Source organism: Aristolochia californica, unplaced genomic scaffold (assembly GCF_029961685.1).
Source record: "Aristolochia californica isolate CCGP_79_NKW_82.1479 unplaced genomic scaffold, dmAriCali1.0.hap1 SCAF_1, whole genome shotgun sequence".
Taxonomy (NCBI): Eukaryota; Viridiplantae; Streptophyta; class Magnoliopsida; order Piperales; family Aristolochiaceae; genus Aristolochia; species Aristolochia californica.
Genome location: NW_027181770.1, coordinates 101096 through 125340, shown reverse-complemented (window position 1 = coordinate 125340; position 24245 = coordinate 101096). Strand labels below are relative to the sequence as shown.

General features: G+C 36.3%; 2 protein-coding genes and 1 non-coding gene across 3 annotated transcripts; 2 read left to right on the top strand and 1 right to left on the bottom strand.

Annotated features, from left to right (window-relative positions):
• Window positions 1–11016: 11016 nt before the first annotated feature.
• Window positions 11017–13611, bottom strand: LOC137956392 (nicotianamine aminotransferase 1-like). Its single transcript, XM_068803880.1, has 6 exons — window positions 13403–13611; window positions 12917–13256; window positions 12609–12827; window positions 12452–12511; window positions 11304–11553; window positions 11017–11214 (listed from the first exon to the last, which is right to left on the bottom strand). Exons 1-6 carry the CDS (start codon window positions 13576–13578, stop codon window positions 11099–11101), a joined length of 1161 nt encoding a protein of 386 aa, XP_068659981.1. The 5' UTR covers window positions 13579–13611; the 3' UTR covers window positions 11017–11098.
• An 8041-nt stretch (window positions 13612–21652) lies between these two features.
• Window positions 21653–23458, top strand: LOC137953661 (protein CUP-SHAPED COTYLEDON 2-like). Its single transcript, XM_068801158.1, has 3 exons — window positions 21653–21988; window positions 22061–22344; window positions 22706–23458. The coding sequence occupies exons 1-3, from the start codon at window positions 21808–21810 to the stop codon at window positions 23237–23239; spliced, it is 999 nt and encodes a 332-aa protein (XP_068657259.1). The 5' UTR covers window positions 21653–21807; the 3' UTR covers window positions 23240–23458.
• A 62-nt stretch (window positions 23459–23520) lies between these two features.
• On the top strand, window positions 23521–23592 carry TRNAD-GUC (transfer RNA aspartic acid (anticodon GUC)). The gene has a single exon. It is a non-coding gene; the product is annotated as a tRNA-Asp (tRNA).
• The last annotated feature ends 653 nt before the right edge of the window (window positions 23593–24245 follow it).

Below are 24245 nucleotides of genomic sequence, written 5' to 3'. Positions count from 1 at the left end.
CTAATGTAGTCTTTTCTTAAAAATTCCAAAAACTCTCTATTTTTTCAATCGAATACGTTTTTGTTAAATAGACGACTGCTTGAGTGGTGCCACCTTCAAAGTAGTGAACTACTTGGACAAGTGTAGTCAAATACATACTTAACTGTTTTTTTTTTTTTAGTCCAAAACTTCATTGTTGAAGTAATTGATTCTTGTGAAAGAAATTGGTTTCATGGAGTCTATGGAGAGTGTCATGGAAGTGCAAGTCTCACAAGAGAAAGCAAGTCAAGAAGTAAAGTTGGAGGCACGTAAAAGAACAATGGAGAAATAAAGTTGTGTAATTAATTTTCTAATGTTTAGTTATCTTAGTTTTAGTTGTTACTTTGCCTTACATTTCCTTAATGTTTTTTTTAATAAGTTATATTTAGGTGTAATTTGCTGGCAGGGATGTGTAATTAAAATGTAAATGAAAAACTCGATCATATTAAAAATAAACGTGTGCAGCTTAAAGGGGAAGCACATTCTATTGTCCTCTTGAGTTCACAATTTCTTCAATCTTTTGTGTTAGACTTCATGTCTAATAATAATATAAACATCATAGAAAATAGATATTAAATCCTCCATAATTCCATTATCATGAAAACCATACATATATCATAGAATTGAAATAAGAAGAATAAAGAGAGCGTACCTTTCATCTTGAAGAATATAAACAGAACTTGAAGTGCACAAGATAATCTTTTATACTTCGTTTACAAGTGATAAGCTTGCTCCCGTTCAGCCAGACTGGGTGTGCAAATAGCCTTAGCCTCACTTGTAAGACCATGGAGGTTTATATAGATTTTCAAAGGGTGCACTAATGACTTTTCATAAGGACACATCCTCTTAGAAGAGATACATCCTCTCAGGAGGGATACATCCCCTCAAGAGAGACATATCTCCTTATTCCCAAGGGATGTGTCCACTAAGTCAATGTACCCATTTAATCTACCTCTACAGGGGGATGTGCTGGCCATTATTCCCTGTACTGAACATCCAATGACAACATCTAGAAGTGGGCCCCACGCCTCTAATATCATGGTAATTTTATTTTATAAATTATCTATTTGAAACCATAATTCTAACAAACTCCCACTTGGTTTCAAATCCATTTCAAATTCCAATTTTCAAAAAAAACATGAAAAATCAATTTTGACACATAAAACCATACCATGACCATAGGCATTACCTTAAACACTTTAATATACATGTGTAGTTAACCCAGGCCTACACAATATATATCTTAGATATCCAAGGCTTGGGAATAAACCAAATCCATACTTATCAAATTTGCCAGTTCAACGGTCTCCATTCATAGCATACTCGGACCTGAACTCAGGGTAAAGCTCTGTACCAGTTCAAGTATTAGCCACTAAGGTAACTGTGCCTAATTAGTACCATAGGCCTGAATAATTTAGACATCCAACCCAACCTTCCTATTGAGACCCTTCCGTATATACATACAAGTATATACCTAATAAAAGAGTTGGACATCAAGGCATCTCACCATCCATTGCATACTCATTACCTGAGGAGCTCAGGGTAAAGCTCTATACCAGCATGAGTATTAGCCGTAAAGGAAACTGTGCCTATGCAGTCCCATTGGCCTGGACAATTTAGAGACTCAACCGTCATTCCTTATTGAGACCCTCACATATACACGTACAAGTGCATACCTAATAGGGAAGTTGAATCTCAAGGCATACACTGAGTACTCATATTATCTCACAAAAGCATATGCATTCTTTCATTCCATGGAATATAAATTACAATGTCATGACATACATGGTATTACAAATCATTGAGACCACAATGCATACAAAACAATGTTCTCCCACTTGGTCTCATCAATTATAAACAAATCAAACCCATGTTCCCCACATGGAAAGTGAAACTGGTCACGGGAAGACATTTGGTTAGTGGATCAGCTAAGTTATCCGGAGAAGATACCTTATAAAGAACAACTTCCTCCTTCCTCAGCATGTCTCGTATGTAGTGGTATTTTCCTTCGATATGTTTAGCCTTGGAGTGACACTTCGGATCTTTTGTGATAGCAATAGCAGATTCATTATCACAAAAGAGAGGAATAGGTCGCTCCACACAGTCTACCACTAGAAGACTTCGCAAGAATTTGCGAAGATAGACAACTTCCCTTGTAGCTAAGTTCATAGCCACATATTCTGCCTCCATGGTGGATTGCGCGACACAATCTTGTTTCTTGCTTTTCCAAGAAATGGCACCTCCTCCAAACATAAAGATAAAACCAGAAGTAGACTTTCGGGTATCAACACATCCTTGATAATCTGAGTCGGAATAACCAACCAATTCCAACTTGTCCGCTTGATAAGTCAAATCATATGACTTTGTTCTTTTTAGATAGCGCATTACCCATTTTACCCCTTCCCAATGAGTGAAACCTGGATTAGCCTGAAACCGGCTAAGAATCCCAACAGCATAAGCAAGATCAGGTCTTGTACATAAAAGAGCATACATAAAACTCCCCACAGCAGAAGCGTATGGATACTTAGATTTGTCCAACTTATCTTTGAGGTGAGAAGGACAATCCACATGGCTCATCTTTTTAGTGTTATCATAAGGTACTTTACCTTGTATACAGTTAGACATGTGAAACCGATCCAGAAGAGTGTCGATATACTTCTCTTGAGACAAACTCAATTTTCGCAAAGATCTATCCCGTAGAATTTTAATGCCGAGAATATAAGAAGCTTCCCCAAGGTCTTTCATATCAAATGTCTGAAACAACCATGTCTTTATACCTTGGAGTAACTGAATATCATTCCCGGCTAATAAAATATCATCTACGTATAAAGTAAGAAAAGCAATGCGATCTCCCACTGTTTTTATATAAACACGGTGATCTTCTGGATTCTGAGTAAAACCATACGTTGTAATTGCTTTATTAAACTTGATTTTCCATAATCTTGAGGCTTGTTTCAAACCGTAAATAGACTTGTCCAACTTACACACTTTTGCTTCAGTTCCAGATCTAACAAATCCACGTGGTTGTTCCATATAAATCTTCTCATCCAAATTTCCATTTAGAAAAGCAGTTTTAACATCCATTTGGAACAACTCATAGTCATAATATGCTACCAATGCCAGGAGAGCTCGAATAGACTGTATTCTTGCAATAGGAGAGAATGTTTCATCATAATCAATCCCGTATTGTTGAGTAAAACCCTTGGCAACAAGACGAGCTTTGAATCTTTCAACTTTCCCTTCAACATTTCTCTTCCTTGTAAAAATCCACTTGCACTTAATGGGCTTAACCGATGTAGGAGGATCAACAAGTTTCCAAACTTCATTTTTATACATAGAGTCCATCTCTTCTTCCATTGCCGACTTCCACTTGTCGGAATCCACATCAAGGAGTGTTTCCTCGTAAGTGTCAGGATCAGTAACATCTTCATTCAACTTTGTTCTTTCATAAGTTTCTCCAGCATAGGTATAAAAATCTGAAGATGATAAGAGTTGACTAGGTTTTCTTTCTCTAGTCCCTCTTCGAATATCCATTTGGGTAGAATTCTCTATATTAGAAGGAGATTCAGAAGAAGACATTTCAACACATTCTTCCAAGTGAGACTTCATACCTAAATCTTCATCACAATCAAATCTATCCTCAATGAATTTTACATGTCCACTTTCAATAATCACCTTCTCCTTGGGATCATATAACCTATATCCTTTCGAATGTTCAGAGTACCCAACGAATAAACATCTTCGAGTCTTAGCCTTCAATTTGTCCTTAGGATCAAGTTTTAAAACATGAGCAACACATCCCCATACTTTAAAATGGTTAAGACTAGGAGTTTTGCGTGACCATACCTCATAAGGTGTTTTCTCAACCGACTTTGAAGGCACTCTATTTGAGATATAGGTAGCTGTCAATAATGTTTCGCCCCAAAAGGATATTGGCAAATTTGCAAGTACCATCATAGATCTTACCATCTCTAGTAAGGTTCGATTTCTCCTTTCAGCAATACCATTCTGTTCAGGTGTATAAGGCATGCTAAACATATGGATAATCCCGTTTGACTTGCAAAATTCAGAGAATAACTCCGAACAATACTCTCCACCTCTGTCGGTGTGCAATATTTTGATCTTGTTTCCTGTGGCATTTTCTACCTCCAATTTGAAGGTTTTGAAATAATTTAAGGCCTCATTTTTTCTATGCAGTAAATATACTCTTCCATATCTTGAGAAATCATCTATAAATGTGATAAAATACGAATGACCATTACGAGTATCCACATTCATAGGTCCACATATATCAGAATGAATAATATCCAAAACATGAGAACTTCTTGAGCCTTTGGATGGAAAGGGTATCTTTATCATTTTCCCATATATACAACACTCACAAATAGGAAAATCATTATGTGAAAGATTTTTCAATAATCCTTGTGTCACAAGTTTTGTAATTCTATCCTTGTTTATATGCCCTAGTCGTAAATGCCACAAATACAATTCATTTTCTTTAATATCCAAAGAAGTAGAAACATTGAACACCATATTTCCACTAAATTGCAATTGATATAGACCAGAATTTCAAAAACCTCTCAAAATAACTTTATCATCTTGTAACATAAGAAACTTTCCATTTCTAAAGTAAAATGTAAATCCAAGTTTCTCAAAACAAGATACAGATAATAGACTTCTTCTCATAGAAGGAGCATAAAGACAATCTTCTAAATCAAAAAACTTATTATCAACAAGCTTTAGCCGGTAAGTGCCCACGCCTTCCACAATGGCCTTTTCATCATTTCTCATGTAAATAAAGTTTGTTTTGTCCTCAATCTTTTTTAGCTCCTTGAAACCCTGCAACTCATTCGATACATGAACAGTTGCACCAGAATCAGCCCACCAACTAAAAGGCTTGATATAAATAGTACAAGTTTCAAGAGATAAGGACTCACTGGTGTTCGCATGTTGCCCTTCTTGCATGGTTTTCAAAGCCCTACAATACTTCTTTATATGTCCTGGCTTATTGCAGAAGAAGCAAACACGTTGATTTGCATGTACTTCAACCCTTTATTGATTGACCTTTTTGTCCTTGAAGTTTTGAAATCGAAAGTTCTTTCCCTTCTTCTTAAAATTCTTTTTCTTCGGCTTCAAAACTACGTTAGCACTAGGTGAAGGTTTATTTAACTCAATACTTGGATTGAGTCTTTCGGATTGGTGGTCGATCATATTAACCAAATCAAATATAGTCCACTTTGTCTTGGACAAAGAATAAAAGTCTTGAATATATTTGAGAGATTTGGGTAAAGAGTTGATAATGGTGACCACTTTAGTTTCTTCATCCATTGGTCTACCATGATATTGTAACTCATCTGCCATGGCAAGCATGTCATTTACATGTTTTCTCACATCAGCATTTTCTTCCCATTTGGCACGAGTGAACTTTTGCCATAAGTTATTGATGTGAGTAGACGACTTTTTACCATATTTAGCCTCAATCTGGTCGAGAATCTCTTTTGTAGTGGGGACATGAAAATAAGTCATCAAGAGAGTCTCACTTAGAGCCCCAAGAATATGTGACCCAGAAATTTCATTAGCATTATCCCATTCCTTGAATTTTCTAAGGTCCTTCTTATATTGTTTCAGATTATCAGGGTAGTTTATTCGGGAAGGTCTTTGAGGAGGAGTATCCACTTTGATAATCTTATCAAACCTATAGCCTCGTAGCATTAAGTCAACCCGTTGTGACCAGTTCACATAATTAGTCCCATCAAGTACATTTTTCTTTAGGGACTCAGCAAAATTATGTCCACTACTGGATATTCCTGTCATCCAGGAAATATTTCAATATTTGGGAGAACATACGTAATTATAGAATCATTTCAACCATCTAGTACTCCCATTTACCCTTTGGGGATTCATGAGAGTTACTAGGCAAATCATTCCACACATGATAAACAACCAACAATCACAAACCAACAAACAAACAAATAAATTAATTCATACTTACCCTTTGGGGATTCATATGAATTAATTTACAACATACTAATCTAATTTATACAATTCGCATTACCCTTTGGGGATTTTGCTAATCATATAATAAAATTAATATAACTCATAAAACAAATTATACTCAAAATAAACACACATAAAATTAATTTAATTTATACAAAATGCATTACCCTTTGGGGATTTTGCAAATTATATAATTAAGTTAATTTTCACATACAAATACATAAATATATAACAAGGCATGCAATAACACGAATTATAAATACTTCAAATAGCCAAATAACATGGAAATCCTATTCAAAATACAATTTTGGGTAATAATAAACCCTTAAAACACATTCTGGTTCATTATATTAGTAAAAACACGGTTTGGTTCATGGTTCTGGGTCATCACCGACCCGGACCGCACAAGCCTGCACCAGCAGGCCCGTGGCCAGCAGCCCGCGCACAGTAACCCGCGCAGCAGGCCCGTGGCCAGCAGCCCGAGCACAGTAGCCCGCGCAGCAGGCCCGTGCACAATAGCCCTCATATAGCAGGCCCGCGCACAGTAGCCCGCGCACAGTAGCCCGCACACAGCAGGCCCGCCTTCGGCGCCAGAACCTAATAAGCCTAAATTAGGCTTATTTTCATTCACTAATAAATAGCCAAAATTTTCAAAAAAATTATGGAAAAATATAGAAACCTATAATCTATCTCTATGATACCAGCAGAGGCATTAATCACTTGTATTTGTTAGACTTCATGTCTAATAATAATATAAACATCATAGAAAATAGATATTAAATCCTCCATAATTCCATTATCATGAAAACCATACATATATCATAGAATTGAAATAAGAAGAATAAAGAGAGCGTACCTTTCATCTTGAAGAATATAAACAGAACTTGAAGTACACAAGATAATCTTTTATACTTCGTTTACAAGTGATAAGCTTGCTCCCGTTCAGCCAGACTGGGTGTGCAAATAGCCTTAGCCTCACTTGTAAGACCATGGAGGTTTATATAGATTTTCAAAGGGTGCACTAATGACTTTTCATAAGGACACATCCTCTTAGAAGAGATACATCCTCTCAGGAGGGATACATCCCCTCAAGAGAGATATATCTCCTTAGTCCCAAGGGATGTTGTATGAATTCCTAATTTGATCATTATTTTGGAGAGATTAGTCGTAGGTTTCCCTTTCATACAAGAATATCACTTGCTATTGTTGAGTTTATGCATACATGCTAGTTTCTTTTTTTTCTTTTTTATAAATATCTTTGTCACTTTGAGTTTGTGTCAATCTAATCTTTATTCCATAAGTTAAGTTTCCTTTCCTTTAAATATGTTTTCTAAATGTACAAACTTTCTAACTATTGAATTCATAGAAACAAGTCATGGTTCTCTTTTTTCGTGTGAGTTTTCACTTGCTATTTTGTTTCAAGACATGAGATTGTGCCCCAATTGCAATAGGACACTCAGTTTTTTAACCTAGATGCCTACAGTTGCGGTTACACTAGAACTTATCATCAATTGTTATAAGACATAGACTCTTTGTAAATATACTCTTAAATATTTGTAGTGTGAAAAGTTGAAGTAAGAGTTTTTTTGTGCATTTAGGACTCTTCATCCAAGTAGCGGCTAACAATACGTTGAAAAGAATTTTTTTAATTAGAAACCTTCAACCTCGCTTGGTAGTCTATGCTTACGTGTATGGGATGAGTAATGTGTGTTCATGGGTAGGGTACGAAACCTCCAGTAGTATTTTCAATTAGTTTTATTTTTCATTACTTCAAAGTAATGCCCCCACGCTCATTACGCACAATAATACTTTGTGACATGACTTATCTAAAGAATTGAAGGGTGTACTTGTGTTTTTATTGTTGTAGAAAGTAGCACATCTAACTAAAGTTGATGAACATGTCCTTCTTCTTTGACTTCTATTTTTGTCATTGTAAGGGGTTGCCACGAGTTAGGAAATCAATAAGATGTTGATTTCTTGTGTCAATGATTGGTAGATTTTGATCCTCTTATTTATTAGAGTATGAGGTTATTTGGCTAGGAGTAAGATTTCTTCTCTTATATTAGTTAAGGACAAGTTGGGTTTTTGGGTGTCGTGCATCCCCTAGTTGAATGGGTGTAGTTAAAGAAGTACAAAGGAAGGAGGTGTTGGAGGAGTTTACAAAAAAGAGTTTCAATAGTGATGGTGAGAGTTTTTATCAGAGTTGATGACAAGCGCATCTATGTAAGATGAAGAATGGAAGAAGAAGAATTTGTAGCCAAAAGTATTGAAGAAAGAGGAATATAGGATATTAAAGACTCGAAATTTTTTTCTCTCCAACCAGGGGTTACAAACTCCAATTTGAGGAGTATGAAACAAGCTAATTTTATAGAGTCCAAGAAGAGTATCATGAAAGTACAAGTCTTACAAGAGAAATCAACTTAAGAAAGAAAGCGGGGGGCACGTAAGAGAGCAAGGGAGAAATAAAACAATGAGTGTTTAGTTTCCTAATTTTTAGTTATTGTTTTGCCTTAAATTTTCTTGATGTTTATTTTAATAAGTTATAATTGGGAGTAATTGGGTGGTTAGGAATTTTAATTACAATGTAATTAGGAAACTTTATCATACTATAAATAAATGTGTGTGGCTTAGGGGGGGGGATGTCATTTTAATGTATACAAAATTTTGAGCCCACGGGCCATGACTAATTTTTTTTGTTTGTTAAGATCTTGATCCAACAAATCTAACCTTTGCCCTTCCCTTCATTGGAATTTTGCTTTCTTTATTGAATTTAACTACCATTGTCACTCACTGCCCCATTGTGTGATTGCTACAACCAATATCTAAGAACAACACATTGTTCTTCTCCTTTAGTGCAACTTCATATGTCAGTAGTAAATCATTTTTTAAATCAAAGTCACTACTATATGAAGTAGTTATCTTATCATGGTAAGTGTTTTTCGCTTTTCTTCAAATTAGGAAAATTTGATTTGTTACAACTATTTTTTTTTGTAATTAAAACATTTACTATAAGATCGTGTTCTTTTTATAATCCTTGTGATTTGTAGAACTATGCTTGTCACCTTTGTACTTGTTGCCCTTCCTTCCAAATCTACTAGGTCCTTGTCCCTCTTCAGAGTCAACTAAGATCCTCCTTGCACTGGTTTTTGGATGAGAATCTGATTGCTTTACATTGGGACTAGGATCCCTGGATCAAGTAGTTTATAAATTAAAAAAAAAAAAAACCTCCCTCTATAATAAAAATCTCCTTTCTTTTACAACTTGTCCAATACTAATTTTTAATAGATAAAACAGAAATTGTTAGTCAATGTGTGATCAAATTTTGTCATTTTCTTATTAATATTATATCTAAAATAATAAATGATCAATTAATATAAAATAGTGGTAAGGATATATTCCTTTGGCAACCAGGTAATACCAACAATCAACATGACAAACAGGTAGCTTTTTTTTTTTTGTTGAAAGGGAAAGAAAATACCACCTACTCCATAAAAAAATGCAAGAGAGCCGAGTAGGACGGGGAAATCCCCGTACCATGAATCTAGCCCCTCTTTGAATCCCCAAAAATGCTTCAAAAAGATATCCGAAAGTGTACGTAATTTCAATTGTTGCCATCGATTATTGATTAGCTGCTAGAATTAGAAAAGAGAAGGAAGATAAAATAGACAATAAAAAAATAGGGGAAATGAAAATAGAAGTAGACGTGAGAAGGACAGAGAATTAGAAGAAGAAAGGGAAAATAGCAGGAGGATTTATTAATTCATCTTCAAAACTACTTTCAATATATCGTTACTATCTATTAATAAATAAAATTAAAATTTTCAAATTCAAAACAAATAAGATCTTATCAAATTTAGTAAAATCAGAAAAAATAAATAAAATAAATTGTAAAAATATTGAATACTGGACAAGGGACATTATATGTTCAGTGTTTCTTACCCTTTTAACCTCTTCTTGATGACAACAAACTCTACGATATTTATGTAACAAAATGTTCTTGATTAACATTATTTTACTCAATACGTGACACGTTTGGATCATGCCAAAGAGTTGGGACTAACAAAGCGACATTGTAAATAAAGAGTGGCAAAACTTATCATGTCTTAAAGATCTTCATCAACTCCAAAAAGACTGGCCTGCTCTTAATTCATAACCTTTTTTTTCTCCATGGGGCTGTTGTAACCCTTAGAAAAGAAAAATAAATAAAAATTTTTATCATTATTATTTTAAAAAATAGTTAAAAAATAAAGTAATGATCAAATTCTCTTTTTCACTAATTATTTTTTGAAATAATAATGGTCAAAATCTCATATATTTTTTTCTTTTCTTTTCTATGGGGTTCCAAGGACCCTAAGGGCCTGTTTGAAACCCACAAAAAAGAAAAGAAATATATTTTCTATTGTTTGGAAACAAATAATCATTGAGATAATAGAAAATAGGAGAAAAATCACTTTCTCTCTTACTTAATAATTTGCTCTTACAAAATGATGAAATTTGGGGAGAAAAGAAAAGAAAAAGAAACTTTCAGAATTTTCTTCTCTCTCACTTTCTCTTCTCTTCATTTTCTTTTCTCTCCACTTGTTGTATTCCAAACATAGCCTTAAGAGAAATGGTTTTCCATCCCTGATGTAAAGCTCCAATAACATAATAAAATAGTTAGTGTAATTATGTTCTCAAACGAAGCTTTATTTTGAGGATATCATTTCATAAGCCTTGTTCTTACTTTAGAAAAATGTTGTACCGTAAAACAATACCAAACGCAGCCTTACATAGTTAACTAGTGACAAACACTAATGCTAATAGTTAGTGTGATAAACTAAATGATCCATAAATCACAAAAAAATGAAAGAAAAAAAAAAGTGCATTTTTGAACAAGTCCGTAGGCAACGACATAAAACCCTAAGGAAGGGGACAAGATTGAAGGAAACCCCTGGAGTTACTAAGCAAATATGCAAGTTGTAGAGGATTCCAGGGTTCCAACTACGCTTTGGATCAATTACATTTACTGAACGGGCAGATTAACGATTTAGGTAAAAAATCATATTCATCGCTGTCTAGGAATTGCTTTTCACTACCTACCTAGTTACACTTTTTGATACCTCTGACAGAAGGATTTGAGTCTTTCAAGGCCATCTTCAAGACAAGATGGCTCAACAGCGAAATTAAGACGAAGCCAACCCTTCAGTCCAACACAAATTCCTGCAGTGATCTCAATGTTTAGTCTCGACCTCACAAGGCAACAGGAAATCAAGAAAAAGATCTGGGAAGTTTTAGTGAGTGAAGCTCACCGGGCAGAATGACGACGGACTCTTCTTTGGCAAGCTTGAGGCAAAAATCCATATCATCCTTGATGCCCTCCAAAAGTGACAAGTTCAGCTTAACCATAAGAAACATCGACCCTTCGGGTTCTTTTGGACAGCTGATGCAGTTTATTTCCTTTATTTTATTGTTGCAGATGTCTGCTGTAATCTTCAGTGTCTCAATTGTCTTGCTGAAAAAATCCTCAGTTGTGTTCTCAAGGATTTCGGGAAGTGCTCCCTGGTACATGACACCTATAACTAACAAACTTAACAATACAAATAAACTCTAATTACATAGCAATTGCAAATTGATACCTATTAATGGGATCTGCAAGGACATAGATTACCACAGGATTGGCAACATATTAATGGGAGATGAGGCTAGGACAGCTTGCGTGCAACATGTAAAAGTTGAGTCTAAAGCCCATCGCAAAATGACTAGTCAATTTAGAAAACTTTTTTTCCAACTAATAAACTCAAGATTTTTCACAAAATGACTAAGAAACTTAGAAAAAAAATTCATAACTAATAAACTCAAAATCTTTATTCTCACTAATCTATGTAGGACTATTCTCAACACTCTCCTTCAACGTGTAGGCTTTCTTTTAATACCATGTAAAGTTAGGTCCAAAGCCTATCCTAAAATAACTAGAAAACTTGGGAAACTTCTTTCCTAACTAATAAATTCAAGATTTTTGTTCTCACTAATCCATGTAGGACTATTCTCAACACTCTCCCTTAAACACTCTTTCGTTGCTTTATATGTGGATAATTTGGGTGGAGACCTAAATATGAGTACATGTTCTGATACTATGTAAAGTTGGGTCCAAGACCCATCATATAATAACTAGCAAACTTAGGAAGTTTTTTTCCCAATTAATAAACTCAAGATCTTTGTTCTCACTAATCCATGTAAGTCTATTCTTAACACAACAGAATTGAATATAATTTTGATGGGTTTTGAGGATGGTAAGCATTTATGTCACTACCCAGTCTCATTGCACAGAGCATTGAGAGATACATGCATGGGTGACATTTTTGCTGGATTCTTCATAATTGGATTGTAGGACGGAATGACACCCATTTTGTAAGGGGAAAGAAAGAGGGTCAGAGTGAAGTGGAAGTTACAAACAAACCTGAATAAAGGTTGCAGGTTCTGACGTTATATCGAGGACACTCTTAATAGAATCAACAATCTGTAAGTGTAGAAATCAAGAGATACAATCACATTAACAAACTTAATAGTGAGAACCCTTTTAAGCAAGGGAAAAGAGAAGAAAGGCATCAAAGCACCTTGGTTTCTTTTAAAACCCCATGAGTGTCACTTGTCACGAGCCAACCCATCCGCCAGCCCGGCACAAGCCATCTCTTTGATAAAGACCCAAGGGTCACCACTGGAACAACTGAACCAAACGTACCCATTGGCACAAATGGATTGGTCGCAAATGTGATGTGTTCGTAGACTTCATCGGCAATAACAAGAATTTCAAGCTCCTTTGCTGTTTCTGCAACCTAAAATACAACAAAGAAACCAAGATCAAGACCTTACCAACTTTCTGCTCCTAAAACTGAAAAAGTCACAGTATGCAGAAGCACTGAACCTTGGACAAGTGCTGGTAGGTGAAGACGTTTCCGCATGGATTTCCAGGATTGATAATGACCATAGCGACTGTGTTTTTGTCTGCCAGAGCTCGAACTGCACCAAGATCAACTTCCCAATTTTGATCTGGGAGCAGATCAAAATGCCGCACTTCAAGCCCACAATAAGCAGCACGGGCTTCATAAAATGGAAAGCCAGGCCGTGGAAGCAAAATATTTGCTTTAGGCCGGGCTAGGACGGCTAGAATGACTTCAATGGCCTGTGAGCAACCAAGAGTGAGGAAGACATCATCGGGAGACAGCTTGTATGGAAGGTCACGGTTTAGGTAATCTGCAATCGCCCTATCGAAATGAAAGGAATAAAGATGAATAAATACGTCTGAATCAAGTCTAAACACTCAAAACTGGCAAAACAAATGAGATAGAAATTAATTGAGCAGAGGACAAACACTATAGAGGACTGAAAGAAAGCTTTAGTATCCGATTACCTTCTAGCAGGAAGAATCCCAACTGTAGGAGAATAGCAATTGTACTTGGCAGAGGTCACAGCAGACACTATCGCCTCGTCTGCTACGGGAGTCGTTCGAAAACATGGAAAAGCCGAGGGGTCTCCACGGCCGAGAGGAATCACCGGCCTCGAATCACCACTATCGATGTTTGACATGATAGCATTCACGACGCACCTAATGGTAAGCGGGCCGGCGTTATCGGCGTCCACAGTGAGCCTGAAGTTCCACGCTCCCTTCGCTTCTCCGTTCACCATACCGTCCTCACCTGTCCCCCACCTTCCCCTTCTGGGATTCTCTCTGGGAAGCTAAAAGGAGGAAGGACGCGTGTTTATGGAGCAGGAGAGCCGCAACATGAAACACACAGAAGGAAACGAGCGTATGTAACTGCCTATCGCGGAAGTATCGAAAGTCAGAAGTGTTTTCCCCCCTGCCAATGTGCAACAAGGCTTCTTCGGATTTTTTTTTTTTTTTTTTTTTTTTTTTTTTTTTGTTTTCTTTTGAAGAAGAGCCCATCCCAGGTGGTCATGCCATTCACTGCGACAGATTAGAGCCTGCAAAAAGCAAAAAGGATTCAAAACAAATAAGCTATTTCCATGAGTTTCAAAGCCCTCCTGTCTTTTTTTTTTAATAGAAATCGAGGAGGAAGGGGAACTTTATAAATTTTGGAAGCAAAATTAGAGGAAGGGGATGATATTTTTTACCTTCGATTTTAATAGCAAAATCGATGCACAGCGTCTTTCTCACCCTTTAAAAAAAAAAAAAAATCTTTTGACTTCTTTATCATCTCGTTCTCCTTCCGGTCGAACCAGTTGCAGAAAGTCTATGATTCTCCTTTCCTCCTCGCCGAATCAGCTTGAAGATTATTCTTCTTCTTAAGGTTTGGCATACTCAAAATTCTTGCAGAATCTGTTCAGAAATACTTTCATTCACAAGACGCACATGTCCGAGTGTAAGTTTCCTATCGTTCTCGCTTTCGTGACGGCCTTATAATCTTGAATACGACGATGAAGATGAACTACTATAAGCTAAATTATAAATATGTCTAAAGAAATTAATCTCCTGGCGCAACAAATGATTTGTTATTTGCTTCTGTAATTGACCCAAACTGCATGAATCAGTTGATAATGTCTCGAGAACATCAACTAGATCATTATTGTAAGGCATGTAGGTGACCCTTTGCTGATTAGAAATAATATATCAGTCTAAATCTCTCGTTTTTTCTTCAAGTTTCCCAAACTCTCGTATTAGGTGAAAGATGTAGAAAATTATAATATTTCTTTCAACTAGTATGTGACACCTAATGATCGCTAGGCACAGAAGCAAAAGTTATTGCATATTTAACATATCACATGCTTTTCAGCAGGAACAACAGAAGCCATAATTATAAAAAAAAAAAAAAGAGGGGCACAGCCACTTAGTTCAGTACAATCTCATTTTTCTGCTTAAATACAAAGGAAACGATCGTAAGTGGTTGAGAATCCATTTAGGATTTTAAACAGAGGGAGATTTAACTAAACCTAGTACCGAATCTACGAAAGGAATACTTGTGAAGATCTTTTTCCTATTTATACTATTCGTGAAGATGTAATTTTTATGAAATGGTTTCTTCTATTTTCAAGTTTTATTCTTTTATATTTTATTTTTAATCAATTAATGATTTTTTATTCTACTTCTCGTTTCCCCTTTTTCGTCAATATGATCTATTTCATTTCTATTTTTATTAAATATTTTTATATTTTTATTTTTTTATATATATATCATTTTACTTCTTTTAATTTTTATGTTTTTGTATATTGTTACTTTTTTTTCTATTTATTTTATTTTATTTTTAGTATTTTTAGGTTTACTTTTTCTTAATTTTTATGTCCAATATTTTTTGTTGTTTTACTTTAATTTTATGTAATATTTTATTTTAGTTTCCCTAACAAGATGTGTTTTCTCTTTTGTGTTGTATTCCTTTTTTTTCCCACTAAAACACTATAAAACCTCGAGAAACAAAAAGTTAATTTTGACCGGAATGATAATGTCAAACAAAATGGTTAAACTAAAAGAGTTAATGTTGACCAAACTATTAATTTTAATTAGATAATAAACGAATTATATTGGAAAACTCTTTGATAATTTTTTATAAGTAATATTTTAAAACTAATAAACTAGAGGATTACATGATTACAAATATGGTCCAAGCGAAGTTCACTTTTACCTAGGTTTCCTAGAAAGACATATTTACAATTTTATGTTTTATGAACTTAAATATCTTAGAACTAATTATCTTCAGAGTTGTATCCTATTTCCCTAAAATTTTAAATCAAAAAGTACCACAGAGGCTTCATATTATTTCTTTATTTGAAAAACTAGAATTAGAAAAGAAATTAGGTGATGGAACGTGACATAAAATAATTATATTGGCATACATAAATATGTATACAATTATATACCTTATCTTTTTTTTTTTAAACAAGTATCTGCAGAGAGGAGAGGAAATAAATAGGTTTGATAAGGTTAGTTGTCTTATCTTTTTTGTTTCCCTTTTTAGACAAATTTTCTATTTCTTGTTTTTTTTTTGCCTTAATAATGAATCAATTTATTACATTTTTATTTTAATATATATATATATATATATATATATATATATATATATTATTTTACATTAATATTATCTTTATTTACTTACATTTTAAAATATAATTTTACTTTTCCCAACATCAATTAGTATACTTCAAGAAATTTTAATTAACCAATAAATAAAATATTTAAACTATTATATATGTATTTAAAATAAATATATATATATATTTTTTTAGTTTCTAATTTTTTTCATTTTTCGTATTTTTTTCTTGCTCACATTTTTCCTTTTTCACTTTTTATTTTATTTTTTATTTTATTTTATCCTTTTCTTTTTATCTCTTCTCTTTTTCTTTTTTTTGTACTCCCCTTTTCTCTTGTTTCCTTTGGAGATGGAATAAGTTAGAATAATAATATTTTATTTTACAATAGTTTAAATAAGCAAGTTAAATATTGAGATCAATAATTATAATAAGTAATTTAAAATAAATAAATAATTATATTAAAAATAATAATATAGAACATTATTCAAAATTATAACCATGTTAAAGATTAAACTAGCGTGAAAATTATATTTTTTTATTTCATTAATTAATTTATCTATTTTTTTAATTATAAAAAATATAAAATATCTTAATTCAATAAATCAATTAATTAAAATTACTTCTTTAAGATTTAAATATTTTTATTAATTTTTCTCTTTGATTTAATTATTATATTCCATATTTTTAAAAAGTTAATATTTTTATAATATTTTCACTTTTTCTTCTCCTCCTAGTTTTGCTAGGAAGGTCTAAGGTGGGAATGACTAGAATTGTTTATAAAATCACCATGAAGCCACGAGAAAGTAACAAACTCATCATCCTACTCATAGGAGTCGGTTAACTGTTGTGTTTTGCTAACTATTATGTCTATTTTACTAACTATTTTGATGTTATATGACTGGTAGCTGCTTCTCATCTATGCAAGCTCATCATTCGTCTTTTTCTAAGTCAGCTACCCGGGCTGCACTCGTGGTACCAAAACTCCAAGTTGGCTAACCAAAACACCCATTTTTTTATCGTATTTGCCATTATAGTTTGGCTCTAGCTCTTGCAACTCTTATTATGTCTCCCGGACTACATTATCCATTTGTTTCCGTTAATGTTATACAAAGTAATTCATATTTTATCTAAATTTATTTTTAAAAATAAAAATAAAAATATTAACTGAGGCGGTTTACTAAACTTTGGTCTGACTAGTTAAAAATATTAACTCATGCTTTTTAGTTCCTTGAGCATTTTTGGCTTGATTTACTAATTCTATCTACAAATCACACGGTTCGGTCAGCACAGTTCACTGGTTTCATTTTTCATATCTAGAAAAAGGAATTTAATTAAGATAAAACTATATCAAGTGGCCAATCCAATTCAGGTCTTATACCACTTAAAAATACAATATGTAACTTATATATAGTATCTAATTTATTATTACAAAAAAAAAAAACAGGCAAAATCTGTGCAGACATAATCTGATGAGTTGTACTCTTTATCCTCTCACTCGCCGAAATATGTTGTTCCACTCATCTCGTGTTTGAGTCATTTAAATCCCACTGATAAGTGATGTTTGAGTTTTCCCTCTAATTGGAACCAGTGGTAGTAGACTTTCAATTTGTACTACTAATTACTGTTAGAAAGGGAAAATAATAAAAGTTGTTTATGTCGGCTAATGTTATCCTCCTCTTACCGCTATGCCCAGACCCATAATGTCATTGGATGATTCTCTACAAGATATCCCATCCCCTTTTCCACGACATTCACCACTTGAGAATTTTGCTCTCTCGGTTGTTCAACCCCTTGTGGACTCTATAGATCCCTATAAGTTCAGTTAGTGCTCCTATTTTTTATTCTTCATAATGTTTGGTCCTGCTTTGCTTTATATACAAGACCCATAGCCATTTGAAAAGAATAAAAAACCTGCACTTACTACTTGGTCCTATCTCAAATTTTATGTCTATCCCATGGATTGTGTCCTAGTTGTGCATTTATTTCTTTGGTGTATCTTCCTTAATCATATCAAGAAGGCCCTTAAGTATCCAAGTTAGAGATCATCAATGAAAGAAGATATGACACCCTTACATAATTCATTAGACTTTGGAGTTGGTTGTCTTTCGAGTTCAAAACAAAAGTTGTAGGATGTAAGTTGGTATTTAAGGTTAAAACGCAATGTGGATGGCAGCATTACACAACTAAATGCCAGATTCATAGTAAAAAAATATACCACTATAGTATTGATGAAGAATAAACATTTTCTCAAAGTAGCCAAACTTAATTCCATATATATCCTTATATCATCAACTCATAGTCAAAAATGTTTTTTTCTCAAGGGAGATTTCCAAGAATAGATCTATATGAATCGATCACTTGATTTTGAGGTTGATGAGGAGTTAAGGGAAATTTTGATTAGTCTGAAATAATCACTTGGTTGTAATAAGTGTTTTATGGATCACTTTATATTTGTGAAACACACTAACAAGGAAATCATACTTTTGATAGTGTACATAGATGATATTGTTTTAACATATATATATATATATATATATATATAAATTTTTTATATTTTTTGGAACGCACGTTAATTATATATGTCGCACTAAAGTAACAACAGTTAGATGCATATAAATATTTACATAATTTTATAAATTAATATAATCATGATGGGATGTTTAAAGGATTACGGTGTAGGGTGGCCACGTATTTGTGTGTCAATCAATATGCTTTTTATAGATCGACTCAAATATCCAGTGGGCAGTGTCAATCAATACACATCCAAATTATTTTTCAATTGGAAAAAAATTCCAAGATATTGATTAGTTGGAAACTTCCGCGGACAATCGACGTGTACAGGAGTAGCCAAAGGAAAGAAAAACAGGGGAAAACATTTTCCTCCCGAGAGAAAAAGAAGTAAGCATATTAAATGACAAGAAGTGGACGAGACAAGACGCGACAGGACGCGTCGTTGGTGAGGACTGCGGCCAAATATTTATTTCTTAAAACTTAAAAACAGAGTCCCGTACTGAACTCCGCTGCCTCATCCGCATCGCTCCTCGCTAACCCTTATGATTATTATTATCTTAATATACATTTAATTATTATTATTTTTAAATATTAACTTATAAAACATCTAAAAAACACACAATAATTTATTACAGTCGACAATCGAAGGACGCTGTGGCCCCCCGGCGCTCATCTCCACCAGCGCGAGGTCCGTTCACGTCGAATCCGAGCTGCGAATCCTGTCAATCGCCATCTGATACGATATTTCCCAATCAGATCAGTTCAGAAACGAGAAACCAGAGATCGATCATCAAACTCCCCCCCTACTATCATATTATCTTATCACGTCAACCTCAATCGTTACGTCGATGGCGACAACACATAATCATGATGCCCTCTTCTCCCACACTTCGCACTTCGCACTCCGCACTCCGCAACCCCCTCCCCTTCCTCTCCCTCCGCCGTACCAATCGCCGCGACACTTCAAACAGTTCTCTCACTCCGACGCCGATCCCTGTTTGGTTCCTTAATACTGCTTTACCTCTGAAGAGTGAAAGCCAGCCGAGGGAATGACGCGCAATGCGCACCTCCTTCGCCTCAGGGCGTCGGATGGGAGCTGAGAAAACGGCAGGGAAATAGGCAGGCGGCGGCTGACTTAAGGTTGTCGTCACGCGCGATTTTGTACAGTTCATATATCTCTCTAGGGCTGCGTGCTCTTTGGCCTTTTCTACTTCTCAACAGTTAATAATTCAACCCAGGTCAACCCTTTTTTTTATTTTTTATTTTTTCTCATTCTAACTTTTTTAACATATAAACCGGAACCGGGACCACTTACGCCTTGCAAGCCAGACCCTTCGGTTCAACTGTAAGAAGTAAGAAAAACTCGCCATGTGTCCAATCTTCTACGATCAATCCGGTCCGCTGTTCAGTATTCACACTGCTGATCATATATCGGACGAGTATCGAGTAGAAAGGACTGAACCTTTGCTTCATTGGTTCGGTTTCCAAACCGAACCGGAGAAGGAAGAATTTTCATTATTTGGCTGTTAGACGAGGGAGGACAGGGTCTCTATTTTGTTTCCAAGCCAGCTTGGAAAGGAAAGAAGGGTCCAGAAAACGAGCTGCGGGAGTAGAGACGAGAGAAAGGAATTTGCATTTAATAATGGAGCGAGTTAGAGCAGTGGCAGGGAAGGGAACTCTTGCAGAGGAGGAACTGGATTCTGGGAAGGGAAGCCGGGAGAGGATGAGAGAGAAAACGGCGACCTTGCATGCAGACGCAGATTGAGAGGATGATTTGATGTAAAGCTGCGATGCCCTCTTAAAATCCGAGCACGACGCGTCAAAATCTGGAGCGCATCAATCTCTTGATGGTGATGGATGGATGGGATGATATGAGGATGGAAACAAATCATTTCTATCAGCAAAAGAAAAGAAAATTTAACTAATTCGATGATCTGTAAAATCAGCTCAGTTTTTTTCTGATGCCTTCTCGTCATTGTTTTCAATATTACCTCCTCATAGGTTCTTTCTTTCTGTCGCACGCTTTCACAGAGAAAAATTCCTTCAACTCGGCTGCATATGGTAGCTGCGATTGGGTGATAAAGATATATGCGAGACAAGGAACCATGAATTTCCTTGAAGATACCCAAGTTCAATTTTAATCAGATCACCAAGGTAACGAAAGTCTGAGAGTTGGGCGGCGTGCACGACGAAAACAAGAAATGATCACTTACAGTTAGACTGTTTTTATTTACCTTCTTCAAAATTCAAACACAACATTCTTGCGTTTTGTTTTTTTATCAATGAATCAAAGGTTAGTCGACTTACGAAATGGTTTGTCAATGAAAGAAATATTGAATGGCGCTAACAAAAAAATCGAGATAAGAGGATATGAAGAGTTACAGACAACAGATTCAAAATCGGCTAAGGCATTCAATAATACTGGACGACGAACTCCACTTTCATCGAAACAAAAACATAAGATCAAGTCCTTTTAAATGCCGTAGAGTGTCATCGATGAATTAAAGCTGTCAAGAGAAGAAAAAAACCTGCTTGCGGTACGATATTGGAACAGCATAAAAAATAACAACGATAATAATAAATAAAAAAACAACCGAATGAGACGGGGAGAAAAAGATGGGCATGGATTTACCTCGTCGCTCTGTGGAGTATGATTATTTAATCTTGTACTGTACTGACAGATGAGATATGTAGCAGCTTTATCGGAAGACGATCAAATCTTCCCGTCTTAAAACTACTTTCTGTACCCCCTTTCACTTTCTTCACTGACAGAGAAATACCTGCACACTCTCTCACGCACGCACGCATACTCAAAACAGAAGCCACTCAGGCGGCTATGGATTCAATATATGAGTTGCAGGCGTCGGGGAGGGCAGAGGGAGAGAAGTGTTTGTCTAAATAGCCGTGTGAGTATGGATTGAAACTTCCTTAGGGTTTTCAGTACCTTCCCTCGGTTCTGGCACTTGGGTGTGATATGAAAGGTTGTGAACAGACGTAATTCCAGGAATCGCATGTTGCAATAACCTTTATAAGATTTCTAGCAGGTTTGCGGTTCTATTTTTGTCTCATCTGGGTTTATTTTTCCCCATCTCTTATGGTCTCTGTATGATCTTCACGGCTTGGTCTGTTGCTTAAAAAGGTAGAGGTTTCATCATCTTGTTCTCAAATTGGCGTCTTTAGGTTTCTTGTAGTCGGAAGTTGGTCTAAGTCCGCAACTCACCTCATCGTGTTCAACTGCATTCTCGACTGCGATCCTGGGTTGCAATGGAAATCTTCCATCAGTTCGACAGCGCAGAAACCCAACTCCCCCCGGGTTTTCGGTTCCATCCTACCGATGAAGAGCTAATAACGTACTACCTGATGAAGAAGGTCATAGACAGCAGCTTTATTGGACGAGCGATAGCTGAAGTCGATCTCAACAAATGCGAGCCATGGGAGCTTCCAGGCAAGCATCGTTTCCTTGTGCTGCTTAACCTCTCGGTAGTAGTTTACTTTCTAAAGAAACTTTTTTATGCAGAGAAAGCGAAGATGGGAGAAAAGGAGTGGTACTTTTTTAGTCTTAGAGATCGGAAATATCCAACCGGGCTTCGTACCAACAGAGCTACAGAAGCTGGTTACTGGAAGGCTACTGGGAAAGACAGGGAAATCTATAGCTCCAGGACAGGTTCTCTTGTGGGCATGAAGAAGACTCTGGTGTTTTACAAGGGGAGGGCTCCCAAGGGAGAAAAGAGTAACTGGGTCATGCACGAATATCGTCTTGAAGGAAAATTTTCTTACCACTATCTCTCTAGGACTTCGAAGGTATGCTCTTCGCGTTTTCGATCTCTTAGTCATTCTCGGCTATGAAACCCGCGCTAGTCTCTGTTCTCTTTTCTTGTTTTTGCCGAGCTTCATATTTTGAAGCTTCATGAACTATCACTCATTTCTGCTGTTTTCCCTCTTGTTTATAACTTTCTTACGTTTTCCTTCTTGGAACTTGCCTGTAAGTCGACTTCCTGATGACTTGAAAAGGAAACAAAGTCACTCAGACCTTGTTATTTGCAATTTAAATGTGCAATATTGTGTATTCATCATTCAATTGATTGAAACATCCCTTCAATGGCGTCGTCTCTGGGATTTCTTTTTGAATTACCGCTAATTCTGCTCGTCTTGGTGCAAGTAGGACGAATGGGTCGTCTCCAGGGTTTTCCGGAAGAGCAGCGGAGGCAGCAGCGGTAGCGGGAAAAAGGCACGAGTGGGATGTGGAGGCTCCTCGTACGCGGACATGGGGTCACCACGATCGTCGTCATCGCTGCCCCCCCTTCTCGACTCATCGCCCTTCACGGGTTTGACGGATCGCGAGAGCTGCTCGTACGAGAGTGAGAGCACGAGGGAGCACGTACCCTGCTTCTCCAACATTGCCAACTTCGGCGCCGTCTCTCAGCAGATGGTGGCGTCTTCCTCCGCCGTGTCCGGTCCTGGCGGTGGCCGTTTCCCTAGCTTGCGATCACTGCAGGACAATCTTCAAATGCCTTTCTTCTTCCCCGGAGTTGCTGCAGTCCAGACGGAGCATCTGATGAACAATAGCAACAACTACAGCAACAATGGAGTGTGCGCTTCTTCGGGGAACTTGTGGATGGATTCGGAACAGAAGGTGGACAGAGCCGCTCATCAGTTGATGGGTCACTCTGAGCTTGACTGCATGTGGACCTATTGAAACTCGATTGCCGTTAGATTTGCGCAGGGAACCAGGATTTCCCCGTTTTGGTACTATTAAAATAGTTCGGAAGTATGTGAATTTAGGTGTGGTTACATTGTGTTTGCCGCTCTTTACAAAATCTTCAATTACTGCGTTTGTCCGGAGCTTCTTTGTCTTGGGCCGTCCTCTATGTATGCACTATCGTTTTATTATGCTTCTGAAAGTGTTTCGGTTAATGAAAAATAGATTGTTATAGGAAAAGGTATGAATTTTCATTAACCGCTAGTTAATTACGACGAGTCGTTGTAGTATAGTGGTAAGTATTCCCGCCTGTCACGCGGGTGACCCGGGTTCGATCCCCGGCAACGGCGATTTGTTTTTTTTTTTCAAGTTCTCTATTCTGGAACGATCCATTCAGGTAACAGAATTAAGTCATGGACTCGTAAGCTAAACATCAGCTTCCGTTATCAATCATGACTCTTTTGTTCTGTTTCCCCAAGCTAAGCCTCTATATTTGGGTGGGTTTCGATCTGGACGAATAGAAGAGGATGCACGCGAGTGTTCCATCTTCTTCCTCATTTAACTAAATTTTAATGGGCTGAATTTTGAGATGTGACCAACACCGTTGTGCTTCTGTATTCGAAGGAGTCTCTCCCATGATCCTCTCCCATCACGGGAATTTTATCGGAGTGGTGGGTGAAATGGGTGAAAGGTACAAGACTTCTTTTGTCGAACCCGCTCTTTCCTGCTTAAAAGACGAAAAGACAAAGCCAGTCGTCAGAGATGGGAACGAGTGTGGTTGTTTTCAGTTTCAACTAGGTGAAATGATTATCGCATTTCTGGAGCCCACACCCATTTGTTTCCACTGCTTATGAGCCTATGTCCTCTCCCCCTCTGTCACTCTCTGTACATCACAATTTCCGTCGTCTGTCTCGTCTCCCTCCCCCATCATAAGACAGTGATAGTAGGAAAGCAAGGCTGATCCTCGGAATGTTTGGGCATTACATGAGCTGATGAAAGGTCT

What these genes read in the sequence shown, in the direction of transcription:
- LOC137953661 (XM_068801158.1), top strand. Translation starts at nt 21,808, where the DNA reads ATGGAAATCTTCCATCAGTTCGACAGCGCAGAAACCCAACTCCCCCCG. An exon ending in CGAGCCATGGGAGCTTCCAG is followed by an intron (nt 21,989 to 22,060) that starts GCAAGCATCGTT and finishes TTTTTTATGCAG; the next exon opens with AGAAAGCGAAGATGGGAGAA. An exon ending in ATCTCTCTAGGACTTCGAAG is followed by an intron (nt 22,345 to 22,705) that starts GTATGCTCTTCG and finishes TGGTGCAAGTAG; the next exon opens with GACGAATGGGTCGTCTCCAG.
- LOC137956392 (XM_068803880.1), bottom strand. Translation starts at nt 13,578, where the DNA reads ATGTCAAACATCGATAGTGGTGATTCGAGGCCGGTGATTCCTCTCGGC. An exon ending in GGGATTCTTCCTGCTAGAAG is followed by an intron (nt 13,257 to 13,402) that starts GTAATCGGATAC and finishes TCATTTCGATAG; the next exon opens with GGCGATTGCAGATTACCTAA. An exon ending in CCTACCAGCACTTGTCCAAG is followed by an intron (nt 12,828 to 12,916) that starts GTTCAGTGCTTC and finishes GTTGTATTTTAG; the next exon opens with GTTGCAGAAACAGCAAAGGA.